Genomic DNA, 26236 nt, shown 5'->3' on the forward strand with positions numbered 1-26236 from the left:
CTGGGACGTGAAATGACCTCCAAGTATTGCCAGAACCCAAGCAGCATGAGTGGGTACCTGGCGGGCGCTCCCGCCCCACGAATGCCGCGTTCTTCCCAGGCTGGGCGGCGAGTGAGGAGTCCGCACCACCCTGCCCGCACGCCAGCCAACGGGGAGCGAGGCCTCGGCAGCCAGGATGGGCCCCGAGGCTCGGGACTCTCCGAGCGACCCACGAAAGCCAGACTCTTTGGTGGGCACTCACGGTTCTTAAGAATTGGGTCAACGTTTTATAACTTTTTCACTGGAGTATAATAAACATGGAGAGGGAAAATGCACCTTGGCTGAAATTCCTTTCAAACAAGGAGGGAGACATGAAGTCGGTCCGCAGGCCTCTGCAGGCAGCCCCGCGTCTCCTCAAAGCAGGGCTGCGGGGCTCCGTCCCAAAGCCAGCCGCGGGGTAGGGGGATCGGGCAGCAAAGCAAAGCCTCGCTTTCCCTCCTGGCCCCCGCGGCGCGCGGCCCCCGCCGCCCTGGTCCCTGGAAGTGCAGCCCAGCCGGCGGCCGGCGTTTGGAACTTCAGAGCCCCGGCGTGCAAGGTCAAGGCCTTTCCTCCCCCGCACGCTGCGGGGACGCGGGCGGCCGGGACTTGGGGAGGAGGGGGGACCCAGGCTCCAGAGGCGCCAGCCGCTGCGCCCCCCCGCCCCGCCCCAGGAGAGCCGCCCACGCCAGGGCTCAGCGCTGCCCGCCGGTCCCCCACGCCTCTGCGGGCGGAATCGGTTCCATTCCCGGCTGCCCGCCCGCCAGCGGCCTCGCCACCGCCCGCAGACCCGGTCCCGGCGCCCTGCACCCGCGGCGGCCCCAGGCACTCCGGGGGCGGGGCCGAGGATCGGCGCGGGCGGCGACGGCAAGAGCCGCCACGGGGGCGGGCCGGGGGCGGGCCGGGGCGGGGCGGCGGCGGACTGCGGAGACGCGGCGGCGCGCGGGGCGGCGCAGAGCGTTCTCGGCGCGGAGCGGAGCGGAGCGGGCCGGTGCAGGGGCGCGGGGCGCGCGGTGCGGGCCGGGGCCAGGACCGGTAGCAGGGCCGAGCGGAGCCGAGCCGGGCAGCGGGCCCGGGAGCCGGGGCCGGGCGGGGAGCAGCCATGGCGCCGCGGAGGGTCGGGGCCCGCGCCGCTGCGGGCGGCCTGGGCGCCGAGTAGCCGGGCTGGGCCGGAGCGCGGGCGGCGGCGGAGGCAGCAGCGCCCGCGCCCCCCGCCCTCCCAGGCCCCGCGCCCCGCGCCCGGGCCCCGGCGATGGTGACACATGCGGCGGCGGCGCGCCGGCGGCAGGACCATGGTTGAGCGCGCCAGCAAGTTCGTGCTGGTGGTGGCGGGCTCGGTGTGCTTCATGCTCATCCTGTACCAGTACGCGGGCCCGGGGCTGAGCCTGGGCGCGCCCGGCGGCCGCGCGCCGCCCGACGACCTGGACCTGTTCCCCACGCCCGACCCCCACTACGAGAAGAAGTACTACTTCCCGGTGCGCGAGCTGGAGCGCTCGCTGCGCTTCGACATGAAGGGCGACGACGTGATCGTCTTCCTGCACATCCAGAAGACGGGCGGCACCACCTTCGGCCGCCACCTCGTGCAGAACGTCCGCCTCGAGGTGCCCTGCGACTGCCGGCCCGGCCAGAAGAAGTGCACCTGCTACCGGCCCAACCGCCGCGAGACCTGGCTCTTCTCCCGCTTCTCCACCGGTTGGAGCTGCGGGCTGCACGCCGACTGGACCGAGCTCACCAACTGCGTGCCCGGCGTGCTGGACCGCCGCGACCCCGCCGCGCTGCGCACTCCCAGGTGAGCGCCGGGGCGGCGGGATCCTCGCGCGGCTGCGCCCCCGAGGCCGGGCCGTGTGCCCGTCGGGCTGTGCTGGGTCGGCCTGCCCTCCCCATCCCCGTTTCCTGCCTTCCCCAGCCCCCTTTCCGGCCCTCTTGGGGCCCCCACTCGCCACCACCCCTCCTGACCTGCCGGGCGCTCGAGGCTCCCAGCTCCTCTGCTCTGGCCGGCTGTCACTGAGCTTTCTGACCTCGCTCTCACCCTCTTCTTGCCTCGTGCTGTCCCACTGCCGGCTTGGCTGCACCGCTGCCCTCGGGCCACCTCACCTGCTGTACGCCATGAGGTCTGGCCTGCTGGCCCTGGGGACAAGGGCTTCCGGGAGTGTCCGTGGCCCACCTGGAGTGTTGGCTTCCCCGTGCCCCTCCGGTGCTGTGGTCCCCAAAGTCGAAGTGAGAGTAGTGAGGGGCCGCCCCTGTGCCTAGGGTACCTGCCTTCAGAAGGTGGGGGAGCTGCCAGGGAAGGGGGCTGGCTCTGCCCGCCTTCCTGCCGGTGTGTGCAGGTAGAACAAAGGCCCTGTTGACCTGGGGCTGGGGGCAGGGAGGAGGCATGCCGCCTGTCCTTTCAGCGGGCCTGTCCGCCGAGTTCTTCCAGCACAGGCTTGCCTGGAGAGAGGAACAAAAGCCAACGATAGGAGCCACCTTCCCCAGGAAGCCACCAGCCAGGTTGGGGGTAGCTGAGCTGGTCCAGGGAACCTGTGCTACAGACCCCTTCCCTGGGGTCCCACAGCTCCATGTCCGCGGGAGTTGGGGAGCACAGAGCTGAGCAGCAGTAAGGAAACAGGGCATGGGAGGGCGCTGGGGCAGCTCTCCTGGGAAGCAGTTTGTAGGGGCACCTGGGGTGCTGCTGGGTTTCCAGCAGTTAAAGTTGGGGTTATTTTCCTCCTGTTCTGGTTGGTGCCCATCTGTCCCACAGGGATGCCCTGCGCGGCTTTCCTCCCTGAAGTCTGGGCTGGGAAGGGCCAGTAGCAGGGCTTCCTGCCTGCCTTTTGTTTCTCTTCCAAATTTGCCTTGGGACTGAGTTTGCAGACTGGCTGGGGATAGGAGGCTGGGCGGCTGCAGGTGTGTGGCTGTCTCTCTGAGTCCAGAGGCTGCAGGCTCTCAGGTGTGCTTGGGGAGCCTCAAAGGTCTGGCCAGCCTGGAGCTGAGCAGAGTCCAAGTGACTGCTCCCCTGCACAGCCCTCAATCGTTGCTCTGTGGTCTTTCTCAGACTGTCAGGAAATTGGGGTCCTAGAGTTGGAGGGACATCACACACACACCAGCTCCCAGCTTGGGAGGTAACGTTCTAGGCCCCTTACACTTGGCGGTCACAGAGCTGCCTGTCTAGGGTCCCTGAAGGATTGCTTCCGGCCCAGCCCTTGGTCTGCTCTGCACAGATGCATATTCCTGCTGCAGAGCCCCCTAAACTTGGTCCAGCCGCTCTGTGCTAGGCTGAGCTGGGCCTGGGACTGCAGCCATGCCCCCGCCCACCATTCTGCCAGCCAGAGCAGTAGTCTCCCAGAGCTGGTGACCGACCAATCCCAACAGGCGCCTCCTTGCCTGTTATGGGTGAGAGGGTGGGGGCCGCCCCCTTTGCCAGAGGGACTTAACAGCTCAGGAGCTTAAGAGGAGTGCGTGGAAGCTTCAGGCTGCCAAGAAGCTGGAGCCTTTGAAGTAAGCCTACTCAGCAGAGGCCACCTCAGCCCCAGATTGCAATCAGGATGCTCTTCCTGCAGCCCTGCACTCCTGCACCCCTGTGGGTCCCATGGTTGAAGGGCCTTGGCCTCCTTTCTCGAGAGTTTGTCCACGAGAGTGGGAGGACCACGTGAGGCCGATGGGGCCCCAGGTGCTGCACCAGAGAGGCCCAGCTCCCCCTGCCCAGAAAGCATCTGTGGAGCAAAAATGGAAAACGCAGATGCCTCTCGCCGAGGTGGGCTGCCAGCCTGGAAACTGCCAGCTCAGCAGCATGCGGCCGGTGGGGAGGGGCTTCCAGGGCCCTCAGGAGACCCCCTCTGCCACCCACTCTGCAAGTGGGTTGTGCCACCAGGCAGGTGACAGCGCCCCGCCCTCCAAGTCCTTCTTTTCCGCCTCCACTCCCTGCATTTATGTTGCAGACACTAGGTAGATTGTTTTTTTAATGAGCTTCCTCGGGAGGCCAAGATATTCTTGGCTTTGTGCTTGCTGGACTGAGCTGCACTGAGGTCCCCTGCCGAGGCTGTCCCACCACCTGAGTCCTCTGGCCCAGGCTGGGGCTGGGCTAAGCTGCTGTGCTGTGGCAGTTGGGATGCACTTCCCTCATCTACCCAGGGACCCAGCAACTCTCTGTCAGGGGCAGTGCCCATCCCCTGCTGGGGCGCCCGGTGTTGAGTGGGCTTGGTGTCGGAAGACTCAGGTCTGTCACCCTGGCCCTCCTGTGATGCCTTCACTCTGGCTCTGCACTGCCCTCTCCTTGTTCTCTGGGGACTGAGACCCTCTTTTCCTCCTGTCTCTGCCCGCCTCCCTGCCCAAGGCTGGCTCCCGGAACCTCTCCACCAAGCCCCTCCCAGCCCCTGCTGCGGTTTGTGAGGGCGTAGGCAAGGTGGGCCTGGGGTGCGAGTAACAGATGTGGGGCTCTTCCCAGCTGCCAGCCTCCCCGTTGCACAGCATCCGCCTGGGCTGCTCTGAGCTGCGCGTACACTCAGGTGACACGTGGAGATGGACAGGTTTTTGACCTCTTCCTGGAATATGGTTTGGAACTTCTAGCGGCTGTTGGTGCTTGGCTGTCTTGGTAGAGAGGAACAGGTGTGTGAGCAGAGTGCTGGCAGGTCCCTCTTTAGTCCTGTGTTCGCCGTGGGGGCTGCTTCACCTGCTGACATCAGCCAGAGTGCTTGTAAGACTGCCCTGGAAGGACGTTCGCTGGCTGGTCTTGGAGAGCTGCAGCCATCCCCAAGCAGCAGCCAAATGGCCAGCCATTCCAGGGACCACTCGGTTAGAAGGTCTCAGCACCCCACACTCCGCCGCTGTCACTCAGGGGGTTCTGATGGTGCTCCAGAGCCAGAACCTCCCTCCTTCCTCTTCCCGTCCACCTGAGGCAACGCAAAGAAGAGGCATGGTCAAAGTCTTGCCCGGGCCACCCTGGAAATGTCCCTGAAATCATGTACGCTTCATTTGGGGCCACAGAGGGCATCTGGAGCCCAAGTGTGGTCTGGGCAACCTCTGCTGGGGTCGTGGGCCCAGCTCACATCCTCTCTGCAGCAGGGCCTCTCTGGAGCCCTCAGTGGGCTTGCAGCCTCCGTGACGTTGTCCTGCAGAGATAGTGCTTCCTTGCAGGAGGATGGCAGCAGGACCCACAGGTTGATGGTGTACAGCCCTCTCAGTACCTGCAACCTCGTCTTTGACCTGTGCCCTTCCCCACCCTCCATGATCCTGAAGCCTTGTTAGGTTCCAGAAATTCCTGGTGCTGGGCCTGTGTGCCCTCCACCTGGCACGGCTGCTCTCCTACCCCACTGTTCTGCCTGCTCCTCCCCCACTTCAGCCTGTGCTCAAATGCTTCCTCCTCCAGGAAGCCTCCCCTGGCTTTCTGTTCCTTGGCTCCCCTGTTGTCTTCGATGCCTCAGCCACTCTCCCGTCTGCCACCCTGGCACCTGCACCATGCATTGACACTGCTGTGGTTTAATGCCAGGTGGGCACTACCCTCATCCTGGCACCATGAGAATGTTTTTTCTTGGGCTCTTTCCCACCCTTTCCCTGTGACTCAGGTTCACAGCCAGTCTTGAATGCCATGCTGTTCCCTGAGAACCCAGGGGGCTCCTTGGTGGGGTGAACCAGGTGGGGGTGGCCTTAGATGAAAGCCTTTGTTTCTGTGGTACATGACAGCTTCCACTTTACCTTCATAATCCCTTTCTTCTTTGAGATCAAGGGACAGACCCTTGTGATGGGGACAGATGTTACCCAGAGCATGTGACTGGGGCCAATGAACAGGACCTGGGGACTGGGCAGGGGCTGTCACTGTCACCTGCATTGCCTAGAGAGGCCTTTGGTTGAGATGAGAAGGGAATCTGTGGTCAAGATGTTCCTAATTAGATTTTTACTAAAAGCAGATTTTTTAAAACCCTTCATTTTAAGCAGACACATGGTAAGGCAAACTTCTGAATGTTTGGCAACAGGATCATTTTAGATGGTCCTGTGGCTTGGGAGATCATTTCTGCAGTACTGCTCCGGTGGCCTTCACGCCAGAGCTTCCTGCCCTAGTCACTTCACACGTAAAACGTGGGCCACAAGGAGCCCTGGGGACTCCTCTCCTAGATCAGAGAGTCCAATCCCAGAGAGTGCAGTGCCCACCTGGGCCCCAGGACCAGAGAATCCAGATTTTTTTCTTAGTGGGAGTTCTGCCTGCCATGCAGGGGAGTGGCCACCTTGGGTCTGGCGTCCCCAAGGGCCCAGGAGGGAGGAGGAGCAGGGGCATGGTTTTGTCGTCTTTTGGGACTGGGGGGCTTTTTCTTTCACAACCCCCTTTGTTGTGGTTATAATGATTGTTTAGTAGATGAGTGGGAGGAAAGCATGAGGCAGAGGGAGAAAAGGAAAATCATCCATTCCTCATGCATAGTTTTCCGCTGTAATTGAAGCCATCATATAAATTACACCGTAAATGTTGTCTGTTGCCATTAAAACTTAATATTTGAGTGGCTGCAGCTGCTCCGCCCTGGGTGTGCACCGCTGGCTGGCGGTGGCTGAGCATGCAGGTTGCCCATTCTGGGCTCTGTGAGGACTGCTGCAGGACGCGTCCTTTTGTGTAAATATTCTGCATAGCTCTGATTTCCTTTGGAGATTCCTAGGAGTAGAATTTCTGAGTTGAATAGTCTGAATGTTTTACTGCTCTTGGTACAAATGTTACCTTCCTTTTCAGAGCACCGACTCGTGGTATGTTCCCAGCTGTACTGTGAGCACCCATCTCAGTGGCACACTCATTGGTACTGCATATTATGTGAAAAAAAATGTTTGTTTTTTTTTTCCGCGATGGAATCTCACTCTGTCCATAGTCTGGAGTGCAATGGTGTGATCTCAGCCTTCTGCAGCCTCTCCCTCCCGAGTTCAAACAATTCTCCTGCCTCAGCCTACCAAGTAGCTGGGATTACAGGCTCCTGCCACCACACCTGGCTAATTGGTTTGTATTTTTAGTAGAGACAGGGTTTCACCATGTTGACCAGGCTGGTCTTGAACTCTGGACCTCAGGTGATCCGCCCGCCTCCGCCTGCCAGAGTGCTGGGATTACAGGCATGAGCCACTGTGCTGGCCTATTGTGAATTTTTTTTAAATTTATTTTCTTAAATCACCAAAAAGTGCCAGTCTTATGGTTTTTATTGCCAAGCCTTGCCCAATGAGTGCCCTCGGGGTGGCCCATCTGTGTAGGGTGCTTGGGAGCAGCCATGCCCAGTCACCCACATGCCCCTACCTGCTCACAGGTGGCCGCATTTCACCCCTGCTGAGAGAGGAGTGCAGCTCCCGGGGGCCTGGAGCGTACTCGGGGTGTCATCACCATCCCATGTGGCATTTTGCAGGACTGAATTTCCCCTCTATGAGGAAGAGGCACGACAGGCCATGGGGGCATGCAGGGAGGCAGACAGGGTGGCTCTTGTCCCCTGAGCACTTAGCAGGCACTTGGAATGGGTCATCTTGTTTGGACCCCACAATCCCACAAGACAAGGGTATGAAGATGGGCCCCATTTTCCACACAAGGAAGGCAGGGCCCGGAGAAGATAGAGAACGTGTCAGTCCCTCTCTCAGCCTGGAGGGCCGGGAGCTAGCATGTGAACAGCTGTCAGTATGTCCTGAAGGCTGTGTGCTGCACCCAGCCCTCTGCTCCCCCCATCCTGCACGGGCATGGAAGACTGTCCACAGGTGGGAACGATTGCCGCTGGCCCAGACCAACCAGATGCAGAACACTAGGGCTTCTGAGAGCTGGGCAGACACAGAGTTTCTCATGTAGGCCTGTGTGGTTGCCTTTACTGGAAGACGTCTGGCAGCCTTCACCCAGATCCGCAGGACAGGCGTCATGCTGTGCTCTGGGCTCTGCAAAGGTAGCAAGGCTGCCTGAGGGTCAGCCCCCTGGCAGCAGAGACTGCCCATGGTGGTGCTTAGCTCCTGGCGCAGTGTGGCCAGCCCCTTCTGCCACCTCCCCGTAAGATGGGTTGTTCTCAGATGCTTCCCTGGTCCTGCACCACCGATGCCACCACTAGCCCGGCCCAGGGAGGATCAGCGTGTGGGAGGCAGTGCTGTGAGCATGTATGGGTATAGGTGGGTCCAGGCCATCCCTCTGCTCGCCTCAGTAGAAAGGAGGTGGGAAGCCCGGGAATGTTCCCAACCCCTCAGCTTCCCTCTCTGGGTGCTGTCACCAACCCGCGTGGCATTTTGTGGGACTGAATTTCCCCTCTGTGAAATACTGTGGGGTGTTTCTGGGTCAGACCTCCAGCAGCAGGGAGGCAGCAGGACTGGGCTGAACTCCCGCTTGATGGTGGCGTGTGGTGGGTCTTTTGGGTTTGAGGTGGGAAGAGCGTGAGAAGCCGAACTCGGTGGGGCAGTTACTGAGTGGCAGCGTGTGAGGGCCAGTCATGGGAGCCCTGCTGGAAGGCTGTGTGATTCAGGCGGGAGGCAGACTCGGGCTGTCCCCTGCCAGCTGCTTTTCAGGCACTTCTCTGCAGCCACCTGGACACTCACTGGCACCTGCTCTCCTCTTTTTGAGGCCCACTCCACAGCAGCACTTAGAGGTGAAGTGACATCTTGCTTGCAAAAAGGTTTTCATCTGTTAAGACTCTTGTTCTTGCCTTTTCAGAAACTCAGTTGGCTCTCTCTTTCTATGAAGATTTGCTGTCTGTTTGGGGTTTGGGTGGGGTCTGTTATGCTGAAAAAAATAGCCTTAGCCCTAGGGGATGAGGTTGTTCCGGCCAAATGACCGAAAGCTGGTGGCAGCAAGAGGCATGGCCTGCAGTACCCTGAGGGGGTGGAGAAGCCTCCCACACACAGGGTTTTGCAGGATGGACAGGCGTAGAATGGAAGCAGCACTCTGAAAGCACAGTTCGGTTTCAGACACATCGTCTGAGACCCAGCCAGTCACAGCAAGAGTGGGCAGTGGAGATGGGCGGCGTGAGTGGAGAGGGGCCCCTGTCTGCAGGCCTGTTGCTTTCTGACTGTGGGACTTGTGGCCTAATGTCTCTGTTCCTTTCCTGAAAGTGCCCCTTTCCTAGTGGGGCATTGTCCTGTACGCACCCACACAGGAGCGTTAAAGTGCTGATCCCAGACCATGAACCCAGGGTAGATGCTGTCAGAGGACATTTAGGGTCAGCAGATGGGCAGAGGGAGGCTGTCCAGCCACCAGACACCACATGCATGCCACCCCAGCCATGGTGTGAAGCTGGGGCTGTTTCCTTGACCATAGAGTGAAAACCATCCAGGACAGCTCTCCCCTCCATGCCACCAGCTGCTCCTGAGCCAGCTCTGTGGGTGCTGGGAGCTGCACTAAGGATTCACACGCGTCCCTGCCAGCCTGTGACCTTCTGCTGCCATGCCTCTGCCCTGAGCTCCCTCCTGGGCACAGGACCTTTGGGGCCCCACACCCACCCACTGTTGGTCCTTGATTCGTTGACTTCACAACTCACACAGCGTGTGCTCTGGGGCTGGGGCCCACCTCCCTGGGGGATGCTGGTGGGGGTGACACGCCCCAAGTTCCACAAGGCCGGGAGCTCTTGGGTCCTCTCTGTGCAGACCAGGCACTGAGGCTGCGGTGGAGGGCAGGGAACCTGTAGGGCCTCTGCTGCCCGCTCAGGCCCTGGGCTATGCATTGGGTGGGCTTTTTCTGGAAAGCTCTGCTGGGAGTCCAAGGAAGAGAGGAGTGCCCTGGACAGCCTCTCCTACCTTGTGGCTGGGGCCAGTGGGTCTCATGCGCCCAGGTAGATACCTGCCTGAGCCTCAGTCTTCCCATCTCTAAAAGGGGGGTGTCTGCCATTTGGTTCTGTAGAGGAACCAGTGACTTATTAACTGTGACCCCTGTGACCGCATGGCCACTCATAACCCCTTAGCATTCTGCAGTCTGGTGGAGCGCCAGTTCCTCATCTGGAGAGGCAGCTGTCAGCAGCTCTCCGCGTGCCGCAGTGAGGCTGGCCTCGGGGCCAGGGCATCAGCGGGAGGCGGCTCCCGACGGCCTGCACCTGGCCTGTCTTTGAAGGCCACACGTGTCCAGCACAGCTGCCTAGGGTTGTTTACACAGAGAATGTTAAAAGGCCCAACAGGTGGGCCATCAGAGCAAGTCACTAATTGTCTGGAAAGATACAAACTGGAGAGATTGAAACTCTGGAGTTAATTGTTCACGAAGCCTTGAAGGCCACAGAGGTCAGTGGCCGTGGGTGACCGCCCCTGCTGGTCAGGATCCCAGCTGTCCCTAGGAGGGGCTCTCCACTGGTCAGCCCAGGCCACTGCTCAGAAGCTGTATCAGGTGGACATGGGAGTGGCCAAGCTCTGGGGCCAGCCCAGTTTGCCTTCTAGATCTGGCCCCATTTCCACCTCATGGAGTGGGAGATGAGAGCCCAGCAAGGAGTCCACTCCCTAAGCTCCACGCCATTCCTCACCCTCCACAGCAAACAGGGACAGAAGGTTCTATGGGTAACCCAGCAAAAAGGAGGGCAGGAGAGGCTGGCCAGGATCCACCTCGGGGCTGGAGAACCCCGGGACCATGCCAGCGTGGCAGCAGAGCAAAAGAGGAGCCCCAGGCTTGCAGCCAGACCAGCTGGGCCACATCCTGGCTTTGCATCTCACAAGCTTCTGCGTCTCAGGTTCCCCATCTGTAAAGTGGGCATACTTAGTGCCTGTTCTAAGTGTGGGTAGTCCTACTTAGTAGGTAGTCACTTGAATTGCACCCACAGTTGCACTGTGGCCTCTGTTCACAGAGGCTGAAATCTGGCCCATCTCTCCTGGAGACAGGGAAGAGACCTCCAAAGCCAGCTAGGAAGTCAGCTCTTGTTCTTACTCCATGAACTGGTTGGTTTGCAGGCAGCTTCTCTCAAAGCAGCCGAAGTCTGTGCAGGTTGGGTCCTGTTATCTGGGACATCACCAGGCGTCATCACTGGCCTTCCAAGGTGATGACCTGGAACATGCTGCGCTTTAACGTGGGGGGGGTCTCCTGCTTACCTTGGGCTGTGGCCTTGGGACCACCCAGTGCCTTCCTGACTGTGCCCACTTGACAAAAGGGTGTCTCTACTAGGATCTCCAGAAAGCTCTGACCCTCCCTGGCCAGCAGCCAGGATGTAGACACTGCACATCTGTCCTGGTGCCAAGGTCGAGAGACCCTGTTGGTGGCAGCCTAACTGCAGCCACAGCCATCTGACTCCACCCCCAGCCCCTGACTCCACCCCCAGCCATCTGACCAAGAGGAACTCAGGGTCAAGAGGAGGAAAGGGTAGACGCTGCATGATGCTGGCCCTGGGCAGAGGCCTACCTGGCTGTGGTCTCAGGCCTTGTTCCTCAGATGCAGTGGTTCTTCCCTTTCCCGGACCCCACCAGCTGATGTCACCCCCTGCGTGGCATATCCAGGGGTGTAACTGGGAAGCCTTGTGGAGCTTCACCTCTTGTTCCCACTGCAGGCTAAGAGCTGGGTGCAGTTTACAGGTGAAGACCCCATGCACTGCACCCCACCCCACCCCACCCCTACCTCCCTGCAGCCTCGCTTGTCACCACTGTCCTGCGTTGCCCATGTTCTCTGCCCTTGTGTTTATGCTTTCGCCATAGATGTGTCTATTCCTTAAATGATACACAGTGCCGTTTTGATGTTACTAACTTTCCAGAACCCTTATCAAACTCTACTTAACCTTCTGCAACTTGCTGTCTTCACTCAGCCTTGTGTAGAGATTTATCCCTGTTGCCCCCTGACATGCATGTTTAATTCATTGACTGCTGGACTTAACATCAAGGCAGCCTAGACGGATCCTGCTTTGTTGTAACACAGCTGCGGGGCCATCACAGTCCAGGTGCAGCCACAGTGCTTGCTCATGGTCCTTATGTGTCCCTAGGAGAGTGTCAGGGGGCTTCTCCTCATCACCGTGCTGTGCCTGTGGTTCCCCATTGTTTGGCTGGGCACACTCGGCTCATTTCTGCCAGGCTAGGAGCCGGGAAATGGGACCTCTGTGCTCTGAGTCCATTTCCCCGTGGCGAAGAGATGGGCATCTTACCATGTGTTTATTGGCTGCTGAGGTTCCCTCCACGGACCTACTCGTGTCTTTGGCCTGTTTTCCCCTGAAGGGTTGTTTGTGCTTCGCATGTTGGTTTGTTAGTGTTCTTTATGGGTCCTGGTGCCAGGTTCCACGGGTAGCATCCTCCCTGCGTCTCTCCTCCCGTTCATGGTTTCGTCATGTATGGGTTTGGGCCTGTGGCATCCTGGTGCCTGCACCAGATAGGGCCAGGCTGGCCCAGGCACATCTGATCCTCCAGCCGAGGCACATGCCAAGAAGTGGTCCACCTGCTGACCTCTGAACCCCATGGGACCCTGCTGGTGGGGGGAGCTCAGCCAGGGACCTGTTAGTGTAAGCGGTGGGCAGATGGCAGCTGACCAGCATCCTCCCTGCAGCACGCACCCCCCATGGCCTTCCCTGAGGTCGTCAGCAGTGCCCATGGTGGCAGCTGCACAGCACGGAGCCCAGGAAGGCTAGATGAGCAGGCAGCTCCTCCTGTGCCAGGGCCCCTCATAGCCATTGGCCCCATATATTGGGGTCCCTTTGAGATTGGGTAGGAAGGAAAGGATCCTGCAGTTAAACCAGAGCCTGGAACCCACGGCTCTGAAGTCACAGGGCTCCCCCACTCCCAGTGAAAATCTGGGTGTGCCTTTCCCAGAGTGAAGCCTACCTGTGTCACCCCCAAGCCCAGCCACGGAGGTGGATGTCCACGCCCTGTGCCTCAGCCTCTCCCTCTGACGGCAACGACACTGCTGTCTGTGCCTCTAGCCTGGTGCCTGGCCTCGCCCTCAGTCCCCAGCCACCTTGAGTACTGTCTGCTGCGGGTGCACCCAGGGCTGCCCCTGTGGGGCACTGCTCCGTGTATGAAGCTTCTCACACCCCCTAGGAAAGGAGTGTGGGGGTGGCAGCCCCCCCATCATCCCAGCCTTGGAATATGCCCCCGCCTCATGTAGCCCCAGCCCCATTCTCGCAGCACCCCTGCTGCTGTCCCCTGCTGGCTTAGGACAGAAGGGCCCACGCATCACCGTCCACCTGAGAATTAAAGCTGTGTGCTGCAGGCCTTGCAGGAACACATGTGGGCATGTGTTTGCAGCGCCTTGGCTGCAGGCAGAGCATCTCCCTCTGAGTTATGAGCTTTAGAGGCGCCTGTGTCAATATTTACCTCTCCGGAGCGTTGGTGACCTTGGGAGATCGGGATCTGTAAGCACTGAGGTTTTGTGTTTGCGTCATGGTGGCCTGGGTGAGGTGGGGCGTCCTCCTGGAGCAGGGTTCCAGGCTGGGGAGTGTGCAGCTGCATGCTCCCTGGAATCCTGGTCCACATTCCCTGGCAGGGAAAGCTTTGCAGCGGCACAGCCATATCCTCCAGCCCGACCACAGTGGATGGAGGGAAGGCGCTGTGCTGTGGGGTGACGCCAGCGCGGTGGCACTGCCGAGGAGTCGCGGCATGAAGGTGGGCATTCCTGTTCCGAGGGTGCAGTCTGGGAGCTGAGAGGGGCTGTGAGTGACTGCCACCACTTCAGGCCAGGCCATCCTCACTCAGGCGTCACTGGCAGGGGCACGTTTTGGAGATGAATAAACTGAGACTCAAAGAGCCTAAATCACTCATCACCTAAGGTCACTGGTGGCAGAGCTGGGATTCACACATAGGCCTTTGCCTCCGGGATTTCCCCCAAGCCCCTCCCCAGTGACAAGGTGCAGGCAGGTCACTCCCCAGAGTGGCGAGCAGGCATCAGCCAGGCGTGGGGCTCATGCCTGCCACAGTGTCTGCATGTGGGAGGGTAACACAGCTGCTCTGCGAGAGGGTGGGCTCGCCAGGGAGCCCAGGATGGTGCGGGGACCCTGGGCTGGTCTTGAGGGACCACCGGCCCACCCTCCTCAAGGTCCAGCTGGATGAGTGGCCACCTGCCAGAAGCAGTTGTCACCAGGTGTGATGCGTTAGCTCCCTTGAGAGGATCAAGGGCAGACAGAGAAGATGGTCTCCCGGGGAAGTTGAGAGGGTTGTGATGTCACCTGTAAGGAGAGGCCCTACCCAGGTACTAAGCCGGGGAGAAGGTGGGCCCCAGAGTGAGAGCACGTGGTTCCAGCCCTGCCTGGAGAACGGGGCCTCAGCCGGCCAGGCTCCTTCCTTCCCGCCCAGCCTGCCGCAGCCCCCAGGGCTCCTGGCTGAAGGGACCTGGCCCCTCCTCTCCTGCCTCTGTTCCCTCCTGGCAGGCAGGAAGGCGAGCAGGTCTGAGCAGTTGGTTTTGCTCACGCAAGTCCGGACAGAGAGCTGCTTGTCGGCCCACCTCCTGAACCCTGAAAAAGTTCAGGCTTCCCAAGTCAGGCTTTAAAACCATCCAAGCTGGCGCATCGGGAAGCCGGGCCTGGTAAGGACGGGTTTGTTCCTCTGCCTTCCTGGAAGCTGGGCTGGCAACATGCGCAGCAGAGAACGTTGTTCTTATAAAGTAGAGGGAGGTCAGGTTTCAGCCACATGGGTAAAAGGCAGGTAGTGGGATTGGTGTGAGCTGTTCCAGGAAAAAGCAAACCCCCATCCTTAAGCAAGTGGGTCAGCTGGGGACCCAGGGAGGCAGTGGGTCAGGCCAGATCAGCAAAGGCTGAAGAAGCCCAGGATGGAAAGTTCAGGAAGCCCTCATAGCAGGGAGCCCCCTCCTGCCCGACACTGACTCTGTGCATTCCATACAGGCCGCAGGTGCTGCCCTGGGCCACCAGGAAGGCCTTGGGGACCAAGTTTCATGGGTTGCCACAGAGCCAGGGGTTGATGGCCTACAAGTGTGTGTGTGTGCTCAGTCACCCACCCTCCCTAGTGCAACCCAGCCCAGCTACAGGAGAGGAAGGTAGCCACTCCTGAGTGTTGTGAGACGCTGAGTGCTCCCACTATCCAGAAGGCTCCACCACCGTTTGACACTTGCTGCAACTGCTCTGCTAGGACACGGTGTCCCTGTCACTCTCCTCTGGTACATGGGTACCTCCATGTCTTCCCAGTGGCAGAGAGGTTCAGGCTAGCATCTGCCTGCAGTGCCTTGCTGCAGTGCTGAGGTCTCTTGAGGGGACCCACGGGCAGAGGTCACCAGCCAGATGAGCAGGGCCAGAATTTGCAACCAGCCAGCCCAGGGACCTGTCTGGAGTCCTGTGCAGATGTCTGGTAGCAAGGCAGCCTCCAGGGATGCCAGGGCTTTGCAGTCTGTGGCAGGCACTTGTTTCCATCTCCCACCCCTTAGCCAAAGACAACTTAGCGCCCAGGCAGTGGTCCTCGTCTTGAGGGGCTAGAGGCCCTCCTCTCACCAGGCCTGTACCACACACCATCTCCAGACCTGGGGAGCACCCCCACCATGGGGAGACCCAATTTCTAAAGGCTCAGGCACACTTTAAGAGGAGAGCATGGCTGGCAGCATCCCCTGGGGTTGGGGTGGCGGGGGCTATGTTAGGGTTCTCCAGAGGGACAGGACTTAGAGGGTATATAGAGTCAGGTGAGGGAGGATTTATTAGGGGAATTGGTTCATGCAGTTATGGAGACTAAGGTGACCCAAGATCTTGCCATCTCATCTGCAAGCTGGAGAAGCGGGGAAGCCAGTGAGGAGGTTAGTCCAAGGCCAGAGGCCCGAGAACCTGGGGGCTGCCGGTGTTAGGTCCCAGAGCCCAAAGGCCTGAGAACCTGGAGTTCTGATGTCCAAGGGCAGAAGATGGGTGGCCCAGCTCCCGAAGAGAGAGGAGATTTGCCCTTCCTCCACCTTCCTGTTCTTCCAGGAATGGCTCTGCACACAGGTGCTGGTGATGGAGTGGCACAGTAGATTGGAAGGTCCCTGCTCATGTTGGAGAAGGTAGTCTTCCTTTCTCAGTCCAGTGATTCAAATGCCAATCACAGACACACCCAGAAATAAAGCTTTACCAGCAATCTTGGTAAGTCTTAACCCAGTGAAGTTGATACCTAAAAATAGCCACCACAGTGGCCTTTGAGTGAGGGCCTGAGCACCCACAGCGGGCCGCAATAGCATTCTCTCAAGGGAGCCTCAGCTGTTTATTTCCAGGCATCTGCCATATTCCCCCTTTAGCAGGCAGAAAGGTGTCATGAAGCAGAAGGATGCTGGCAGGGCCACTGGGTGGCAAGTGCCCACCTGATGGGGCTGGCCAGCCAGTGTCCCCCACCCTGTGCGCAGGAGCATCTGGGCCCACACAGGTGCCTGTGCAGGTTGACTTTAAGCTCAGGGATGTACATGATTTAGCATTAGACCTGAAAACTGCTTTTCAGATACTTCTGTTCAGTTTTTTTCTTGCCATAGCAGTAATGCATGCTGATTATAGAACTTGTTCCCGAGTACAGGGGCACTACGTAGGGCTGTCCCCCGCCCTCAAGCCAGCGCCGTGGGGGTTGTGCTCTGTTAGGGTCAGGGTCAGCCCGCTCCCGGCTCCTCCACATGGTCCCATGTCCCTGGGCACTTCAGTCGCCTTCCTGGTCCTACCTTTGCTGTCCTCTGTGATGCTGCAAAGCACCTCTTGGACTACATGTTTTATCTGCATCTTGGGGCGTCCTTTCAGAGAGCATCGAGAGTGGAGGTGTCCTGGCCATGTGCCTCACCCTTCAGCATCAGGGGTGGGGCAGTCCCAGGCCCTGTGAAAGGCTGGCATTTCCTCCCAGGGATGAGCAGCAGATCGGACCTGTGTGGGCCTGGCTCCTGGGGTATAGACTGTGGGGGACTAGAGAAATGTGGTTAGCACTTTGGAGGGACACACTGGGAGGTGTGAGGATGAGAGGGCGTTACAAGGAGAAGATGCCGTGAGCAAGGCCCACCTGGGCAAGGGCAGGCGGTCGGGGGAGAAGAGGCTGGAGCTGGCCTGTACGGAGCCAGGGACCTGGCTGGCTTTCTTCTCAAAAGAGGCCTTGGAAGGGTGGACTCAAGTGATGCGGGAGAGGCCACACCACAGAGTGATTGCAATGGGAGACCTAGCCACAATGGGAAACCTAGCCACAATGGGAAAACTAGCCGTGGGCACTTAGCATGACTGGGCCTGAATCAGGAAATGCCTTGAAGCCCAGCGGTGGCAAGGGTTTGGTGGGGAGCATCCCAGGTGCAGCTTGAGGTGGCGAGGGTGGGAGCCAGCCACCAGGCACAGGAGTAGCAGGAGGGAGCCACTCCATCACCAGCACCTGTGTGCAGAGCCATTCCTGCACCCCAGGAGAGGACTGGGTCCACCCTCGGGAAGCCACTAGCCCTCGCTAAGAGGGGCTGCAGATGGTCACAGGGCTGGGGCCGGGAGCGGGTGGATCCGATGGGAGTGTCCTCAGCCGGAGGCTCAGTGAGAGAGCCCCTCACACGCACTCGCACACGTGAACACATGCATGCACATCAGTAAACATCAGACACACACAGGCCCCTAGCCTTGGCTACATAGGCCCAGCTCAGCCTGACCCATGTGTACTGCCAGAGGCATTCTTGGCCTCCAGGTCAGCATCTGTGACCTGAGGGTCCCCCAGAGTCATGGGGCCTGAGACCAGGTGTCCTCCCCTAGCTAAACCTCCCAGATCCCCTGAAGCAGCCCCGATAGCTTGGAGCACAGCACCTGGCTGGAAGTCCCCATGCACAGTCTCCACTCTGCGGTCACACTGTGAGCAGTGACACCCACTGCCTCAGGGTGTCCTAAGGGATGGGACTGGCTTCAGGGCTCTGGCGGGAATATCTTCTGATTGGGGCATGATTTTATCCAGGGAGAGGAGCTGGCGAGCAGCATGGAGAGCCCAGTCCTCTGCCTTCCCTCCCATCAGGCCAAGCTGGAGCCCCTGAGCTGTTCCCACCAGGGAGACACAGGCCAGCGTGGTGTCTGTGACTGCCTGCAGCCCTGATGCCTGTGTGAGCCAGTGGGGCCCAGGGATGCATGCTGCCTCGTGTCCATAAGTTCAGGGGACCCGGTGGGGGCTGGGCCCAGCAGGCAGGGTCAGCTGCAGGCTTTAAACCAGCACACGTGCCCCTGAGAGCGAGAGGCTGGGGGCCTCCCAGGGCTGGCCAGGGGCTGACAGCACCCACACCCTCACACGCACCCTCACACTCACACACACCCCCGGCAGCCGCTCATGCTTTGGCGCCGCTGTTGACTCAGACACGTCCTGGAACAAGAATTCCTTTTTTCCTTACAAGTGGTTGGCACCTGGGGATGTCTCCTCATGTTTGAAATTCCTTCCCGCTGGTCCCTTTAAGAGCTGAGCAACTTTCCACTCCAAGGCTGTGCTGCTCTTCCATCCTGAGCTCTCAGAAGTCTTTTGAATGGTCCTAGGATATTAGAGGAGATTCATTTCCAAAGAACTGCTGTCATTGCAGACACAGGAAGGATTGCCTGGAGCCACACAGCCCCTGGGGACTCCTGCCTCACACAGACGGATGGCTGGTACCACACGGCCCCTGGGAAGCTCTGCCCAACACAGAGGGGTGCAGAAGCCATGCAGCCCCTGGGGATCCTGCCCCACACAGGCAGGGAAGGCTGGGCTCTACAGACCATTCAGTGGACTCGGGGTGTGTCCAAGCACCCAAAAGCCCAGATTCCTCAGACACTGTGGCCTGGGGCTCCTGTTCCTTTCTTTTGCCCTCTCCAGCTAATGTCAGTGACAAGAGGCACTCATTTCTGAGACATGTACCCATTTCTCCTGCCCTCACCACACCCAGCACACGGTGATGGCTCTCCCTTGAGAAAGATACTGGCCCTGAGGCTCGCACAGGGTGTGAGACTGGCTGCTCTGGAGAGTGAGACGCCCCGAGCAGCTGGGAGGAGGGTCTTCGATAGGCACCTCCGCTTTGCGGGGCTCATGGCATGACTGGGGTCAACTGGATATGGCTGGGTGATGGTGCCTTGCAGGAGCTGGACCTAGTCCCAGGCGTCCCCATCCTCCACCTGTCGCTCAAGGTAGCCCGCCCACCCTGCCCTCAGTTGTTTCAGCCTCAGCCGAAGAGATGAATTACCAACAGGCGCTGGACAAACAGTCCTATGTGAGTCCCAGCTGTCCCTCCCTTCCTTGCTGGGGGAGTGACTGGAGCTGCTCAGCTTCAGGGGCCAAGAACCCATAGACACCCCTGCCAACACGCGTGGCCCAGGTGCAGAGCTGGGAACAGGTGTACCATGGAAGCCATACCTGGTCACCAGCATGGCCCAAGGTGGGGTTGGTTTGGGAGAGGGTAGGTGGTCCCTCCCACTTCTCCAGTGTCCCGTCCCTCCAGGGTCTGGGTAAGGACGATGGCTGTGTCTGGGGCTGCAGGCCATCTCCGCAGGGCAGGGTATGGGACTGACTGCCTCGTCCATGCCAGCTCTGTGCTCAGCCGTGCCATGAGCTGGAGATGGGCTTGTCGTTCTGGCTGTAGGAGCATGAAGTCTACTTGGGACTTGGAGAAGCCCCCAGTTTTACAGAGGGAGCCTTGGTCCTTGGTTTGGTGAATTCAGCAGTACTGTATAGGCAGAGCGTTACCCAGGCCCAGGTCTGACTCCCATTCTGCCCCAGCCTGGGCTTTGCAAGATAACCTGAGTGCTCATGGGAAGGGGCTGATAAGACCCTGGCCTGAAGGTGGGGTATAGCCCTCTGCTCACCCGGAGCCACACTGCCTTGCTGGCGCTGCTGTTTGTGCCACTGCAGGCCATGTTTCCTCCGCCTGGTAGATGGGCTGTTAGCCAGGCCGGGATGGGTGAGGGGTTATGGGCCTTATCTCCCTGCCCTATGTGCCTCTGTCTCCCCTCCAGGCAGGCCTGGCCCACTGTGATTACCCTCTGTGCCTCAGCTCCTTGCCAGGGGCCTGGCACAGGTCATGCATGGCCTTCAAAGACAGACATAGCCAGCCCAAGCCCCACTGTGCTCCTCACCGGCATGTGAGCCCCCCGTGCTTCAGTTGCCCCATCCACCAAATGGGGCTGGGCCTTGATGTGTCTTCAGTTGCTGATGTGGCTCTTCCCTGCTGGGCCTGGAATGTCCAGTGCCCAGGATAGGGGTCTGGAAGACAGGGCATGGCCTGCCATCCACTCACTTTGCCCACCGAGACAGGCCAGCAGAGCTTCAGGAGCATAATTTACAATCTGTGTTGTGTTGACCTCCTGTAGTTTACTAAGTGCACAGAGGGGCTGGTTGGGGTGGAGGGCTCACTCCTGCTGGTGGCCCGTGGCCGAGGGTGCAGCCGCAGCCCCAGTTTGCTCCTCTGAAGGACAGGAGAGTAGAGCACTGCCTCCCATGCTGTTGGGGCGCGCCTGGGAGGCGTGGTGCAGAGCAAGGAGGGGGCTGTGTGCTCCCTGTGGCATGGCAGGAGGCAGGCACTTGCCGAGCCTGCTCTGTGCTTCCACAGAACAGAAACTGAGTCCTTGGCTGAGCCACGTCCAGGTGTGTTTCTGCCCCTTCGAAGGCCGATTCTGGTGCCCTTGGCCTTTGGTCCTCGTTCCAAGAGAGCCAAGGAGTACCCCACACACTTGTGCAGGAGGGAGAGGGGGTGAGGGGCAGGTTAGGCCTGGGCCAACTCCACTCATGTTCCTAGAGTGGCAGTGCCCAGGGAAGCACTGCCTTCCTTCCTGAGAAGTTGCGGAGGCTTGGCCCTTGGACGCTCATCTTGGAAGAACCTTTTTTTGGTTTTGATTGTGGTAAAGTATACATAACATATAATTTACCATTCTGACCATTTTTAAGTGTACAGTTCAGTGGCATGAAGTACATTCACATTGTATAGTATCACCATCCTCCGTCTCCAGAACTTTTTCATTTTCCCCAGCTGAGCTCTGTCCCCATTCAACACGAACTCCCCATTCCCCTCCTTCCAGCCCCTCACGCCCTCCATCCTACCTCCTGACTATAAATTTGGCTGCTCTAGAATAGCGAATCTAAGTGGAATTATACGATACTGTCTTTTCACACTGGCTTAGCATGGCTTTAGGGTTCATCTATATTTTAGCCTGTGTCAGAATGGCCTTCCTTTTTAAGGCTGAACAATATTCCATGTCTGTATGTACTGTATTTTGCTGATCATCCCTTCATCTGTCAGTGGACACTTAGGTTGCTTCTTTCTTGCTATTGTGAATGATGTTGCTAGGAACATGGGTGTACAAATATCTGTTTACGTCTCTGCTTTCGGATTGTTTGGGAATATATCTGAAAGAGGAATTGCTAGATCATATTTTAATTCTATATCTCATTTTTTTGAGAAACCACTATACTGCTGTTTGAAACAGATGCTCAGTGCCACAAAGAAAAATCAGCACTGAAGACAAAGGATCTTTCAGCAACACAATTTTTACTTCCTGGACTGCAGGAAGGGTACCCTCGCTACCCACCTTGCCACGAGAGTACAATGAACAAAGAAAAGCAGATATATTTATCCCTTACACATTTGGAGTCGTCCTTACTACTGTATCTGATCTCTGTTGGCTGGAGTCACACATCACAATCTAAACTAAAACCCAATTGGCTAACAACTTAAGACTTTTCTAAACAGGTAAAAGCAATGGCGAGCTGGGACATGCCTGTGAGCACATCCAGCACAGACCTCTTGGTTAAAGTACGAGGACATGGAATGTGCTACGTGCCCGTAAGCATGGCATGTCTAACAGCTGCATAGGATAGGGCTTAACAAAGAGTTATTGGCACACTTACAATTTATTCTTTAACAAGAAAGGAAACTTTGAAGAGGAACTTTCCTACTTCCCACACTGCTTTCCACAGTAACCATTTTACTTTCCCACCAGCAGTGCAGAAGGGTTGCAGTTTCTCTGCATCCTGGCTAGCATTTTTTCCTGTGTTTTGGTAATAGCCATTCTGATGGATGTGAAGTGGAATCTCATTTGCATTTCCCTAATGCCCAGCAATGCTGAACATCTTTTATGTGCTTGTCAGCCATTGGTTTATCTTCTTTGGGGAAGTGTCTACTCAAATGTCTGCTGCACATTTTTTAATTGGGTTGTTAAGCTATAGGAGTTCTTTATATATTCTGGATATTAATCTTTTATCAGATATATGATTTACGGATATTTTCTTCCATTCTTCACGGGCAGTACCAACCTTTTCACTCTGCTGGTACTATCCTTTGATGCACAAACATTTTTGATTTTGATGAAGCCCAGTTTATCTGGATTTTGTTGTTGTTGCTTGTGTTTTGCTGTCATATCCAAGAAATCATTGCCAAGTTCAGTATCATAAAGCTTTTCTCCTGTGTTCTTAGAGTTCACAATTTTAGGACTTACCATTAGTCATTGATATATTTTGAGTTAATTTCTGTGTATAATGTTAAGTAATGGTCCAATTTCATTCTTTTACATGTGGAAATCTAGTTTCCCCAGCACCATTTGTTGAAAAGACTGTATTTTCCCCCGTTTAATGGTCTTGGCACCGTTTGGCCATATATGCAAAACTGATTTCTGGGCTCCTTATTGTATGTATGTCTGTCCTTATGACAGTACCACACTGACTGATTTGACTACTGTAGCTTTGTAGTTAAGTTTTAAAATCAGGAAGCAGGAGTCCTACTTTGTTTTGTATTGATTTGGGGTGTGTGTGTGTGTGTGTGTGTGTGTGTGTGTGTGTGTGTGTGTTTTGTTTTGTTTTTGTTTTTGTTTTTGTTTTTTGGTGTGTGTGTGTTTGTTTGTTTTTGAAACAGGGTCTCACTTTGTCATCCAAGCTGGAGTACAGTGAAGTGAATGTGGCTCACTGCAGCCTTGACCTCCCAGGCTCAAGCAACCCCCCCCACTTCAGCCACCGCAATAGCTTGGACTACAGGCACTCCACCATGCCTGACTAATTCTTTAATTCTTTGTAGAAACAGGGCCTCACTGTTGGCAAGGCTGGTCTCAAACTCCTGGGCTCAAGCAATCCTCCCACCTCGGCCTCCCAAAGTGCTGGGTTTACAGGCATGGGCCACTCTTTTTTGTCAAGTACCTTGGCTAGTCAAGATCCCTTGAAATTTCATATGAATTTTATGATAAGTTATTCTATTTATGCAGCAAATACTATTGGGGTCATAATAGGGATTTCATTAAATCTGTAGATTACATAAGTAGTATTTTTATCTTAACAATTAGTAGGTCTTTCAGTTCATGGACATAGGATGATTTTCCATTTATTGGTGTTGTCTTTAATTTCTTTCATGAGTGTTTTGTAGTTTTTCATATACGAGTATTTCACTTCATTGGTTAAGTCTCCTCCTGAATACTTTACAGTTTTTGATGCCATTAAAAACATTGTTTTGTTAATTTCCTTCTTGTATTGTTCATTGCTAGTGAATAGAAATACAACTGGCTTCTTTTTATTTTCTATCCTACAACATTATTTATTATTATTGGTTTATAAGCTCTGACGGGTTTTTTGTGTGTGTGAATTCTTTAGGGTTATCTACATATAAGATTATGTCATCTGTGAAGAGAGATAACTTTCCTTTCTTCTTTTCAATCTGAATACCTTTTAGTTATCCTTCTTACCTAATTGCTCAGGCTAGAACTTCCAGTACTCTGATGAATAGCTGTGGCAAAAGTAGGCATCTTTGCCTGTTCTTAATGTAGAAGAAAGCTTTCAGTGTTTCACCATTGAATATTACATTAACTGTGAGTTTTTCATATCTGGCTGTCTTAGCTTGGCTTCTATAACAAATGCTATAGCCTGGGTGGCTCAAGCAGCAAGCATTTATTTCTCACAGTTCTTGAGACCCAAGTCCAAGATGAAGGGGCCAGCAGATTTGGGAACTGGTGAGGGCTTGTTTCCTGGCTTGTATCCTGTACATTTCCCATGGCCAAGAGAGAAAAAGTCATCTCTCGTGTCTTTTCTTATGACGGTACCAGTCCCATTCATGATGGCTCCACCACCCTTATGACCTAATAACCACCCAGAGTCCCCACCTCCAAATGGCATCATATTGGAGATGAGGGCTTCAACAGCAGTTTTTGTGGAACACGCACATTCATTCCATAGCAATGGCCTTTATTACTTTGAGATAGTTTCCTTCTTGGTCTAGTTTGTTGAAAGTTTTTATTACACAGGTGCATTGAATTTTGTCACATGATTTTTCTGCATCAGTTGAGAGGATCATGTGTTTTTTTCCCTTCATTTGTTAAATCTGGCATACTACATTGATTTTCATATGTTGAACCATCCTTGCATTCTAGGGATACATCTCACTTGGTCATGATACATAATCATTTTAATATGCTGTTCAATTCAATTTGCAAGTATTTTGCTAAGGATATTTTCATCAGTATTTATAAGGGACATCAGTGTGTGGTTTTCTTGTAGTATTTTTGTCTGACTTTGATATCAGGATAATTCTGGCCTTATAGAATGAGTTAAGAAGTATTCTTTTCACTTCAGTTTTCTGAAAGAGTTTGGGAAAGATTTGTGTTAGTTCCAGGAGAGCCTCTCAGGTCCCAGCATGCCCTGGGAACCTAGCCACAAGTCCTGCAGTCAAGGGTAGGGACACCCAGGCAGCTGCCTGGCTGTGCAGCCCTGAGCAAGGGCCTTCACCTCACTGTGCCTGACTCCTCAACTGTAAACAGAGAGGAATGGTACCCATTGCCCTGGAGTGAGGAGAGAACCAAGTGAGCCAGTGTGGGTGTGGCCAGCACAGGGGAGGTAGCAAGGATGCTGCCTATGCCATCAGCCAGCAGCATCTTATGGCGTTCACAGCAGCCCTTCTGTCCTGCAGCGGAGGGACCCAGGGCTCAGAGGGCGCTGGATCTTCACATGGTCACTTGGCTGCTGGTTTCTTACTGGGCACATCCAGATTCTTCTAACTTCAGACTCCCGCATCCCTGCTTTGCCACAAAGGAAAACCAAGACAGGGAGGTGGGTTGGAGTGGGTGGTGGGGCCCACTGAGCCTTGGGTATCCTGGCAGCTGCCTCTTATTTTCCTTCCTCTTGGACCCTGCCTGGGGAGGCCAGAGCTGTGTCCATGGAGAATCAGCATAGAGGTGCCCAAAGGAAGGAGTTTCAGGAAGCAGGAGGCTCCAGGGCCTGCCCACCCAGGCTGACACCCCTGTAGCTTGTGGGCCACAGCCAGGGAATCCCAGAGCCTGGGTGTGGGAGGATGGTCCGAAGACGTCTTTTGTCTGTCCCTCCACATACACGCACCCACACAGACGCACACACGTACCCCCAAGCCTCCCTCCTTTGTGGTGGAGCCTGTCTACTGCCCGGTAGCCCCGCGTCTTCTCCCAGCTCTCCAGGCCCCAGAGCCCTATCCTCAGAGGGGCCGCAGCTCCCAGGTGGGAGTGTGACAGCATCTCCTTCCTGTCTGGGCCACCAACCTATTGAAACTGATGTCAACTTGAGGACAGCCAGTGCTTCTTGACTCTGACAGGCTGCCCCAGGGTGAAGAAGTTTTTAAAGGTGGCAGGTCCCTCCCACCCAGGAGTAGACAGGCTGGAGAACAAAGGAGGACCCAAGCCCTAGCTGGGGAGAGCCTTCCCCACCCTCAGGGACTACGACACTTCACGGGCGGGCCCTGAGCCTCTCGATCACAGCCCACCCCACTGTGTGCCCCCTCTGATTCAGTAGTCAGTGAGTTGTCACTGGCCTGGTGCAGGCCATCCAGAGCACAGTGCCAGGGCTGGGGCGGGGGGTGTATGACGGAAGAGCCATGTGAGGGGGCTGTCAAGTCCAGGCTCAGGTTCCATGGGCCCAGAAGCTGAGATGCGAAGGACAGTGTGGAGTTTGGGGCAGGTGTCCAGCAGAGGGTCTGGGCCAACAGGGCAGGTGCAGAGAGGATAGAGCAGAACTCTGCCCTCAGGGAGGCACAGAGCCAAGCCCACTGGCTTTCAGGCCCAGAAATGGTGCCATCGGTGTGGTTTCAGCATGGACCCCCCAACCTGTGGCCGAACCATTGCCCTGGGATGTTCAGCAGGACTTCTACATGGGCTTCTACAGGTCAGCTTCTGCCTGGCTCAGCATGGCCATTCCACACGTGGAGGCTGGCCACAGGAGCCCCTGCTCACATGGCACTGGCCTCCCAAGCTGGTGTTTAATCCCACTTTCCTGAGCCCCCAGAGAACCCCCAAGACAGATGCTCGGTATAAATGTAACTCACCTTACTTTACTGATGACCTGAGGCCACCTGATGGCCTCTCTTTGCCCTCTATCCCCGTGGGCCCCAAAGAGTCTGGGAGCATGTTCCTCCTCCAGCCCCAGGCTCCCCAGGCCTGAATGCCATCCACACCAGCCACCTGGTTTTGCTAAATGTGCCCTGAGGCTGTGGCCCTGGGAAGCGCTCCTCAGGGCCATGGTCTACTGCTGCTCT

General features: G+C 56.7%; 1 protein-coding gene across 1 annotated transcript in view; it reads left to right on the forward strand.

The window, feature by feature from the left end:
• The first annotated feature begins 974 nt into the window (after window positions 1–974).
• Window positions 975–26236, forward strand: part of HS6ST1 (heparan sulfate 6-O-sulfotransferase 1) — a 51333-nt gene continuing 26071 nt past the window's right edge. The window contains exon 1 of the mRNA XM_032263980.1: window positions 975–1804. Coding sequence (XP_032119871.1) covers window positions 1278–1804 — 527 coding nt within the window. The 5' untranslated portion in view covers window positions 975–1277. The remainder of the gene's footprint in view (window positions 1805–26236) is intronic.

Source organism: Sapajus apella, unplaced genomic scaffold (assembly GCF_009761245.1).
Source record: "Sapajus apella isolate SASKATOON/1434 unplaced genomic scaffold, GSC_monkey_1.0 scaffold140, whole genome shotgun sequence".
Lineage (NCBI taxonomy): Eukaryota > Metazoa > Chordata > Mammalia > Primates > Cebidae > Sapajus > Sapajus apella.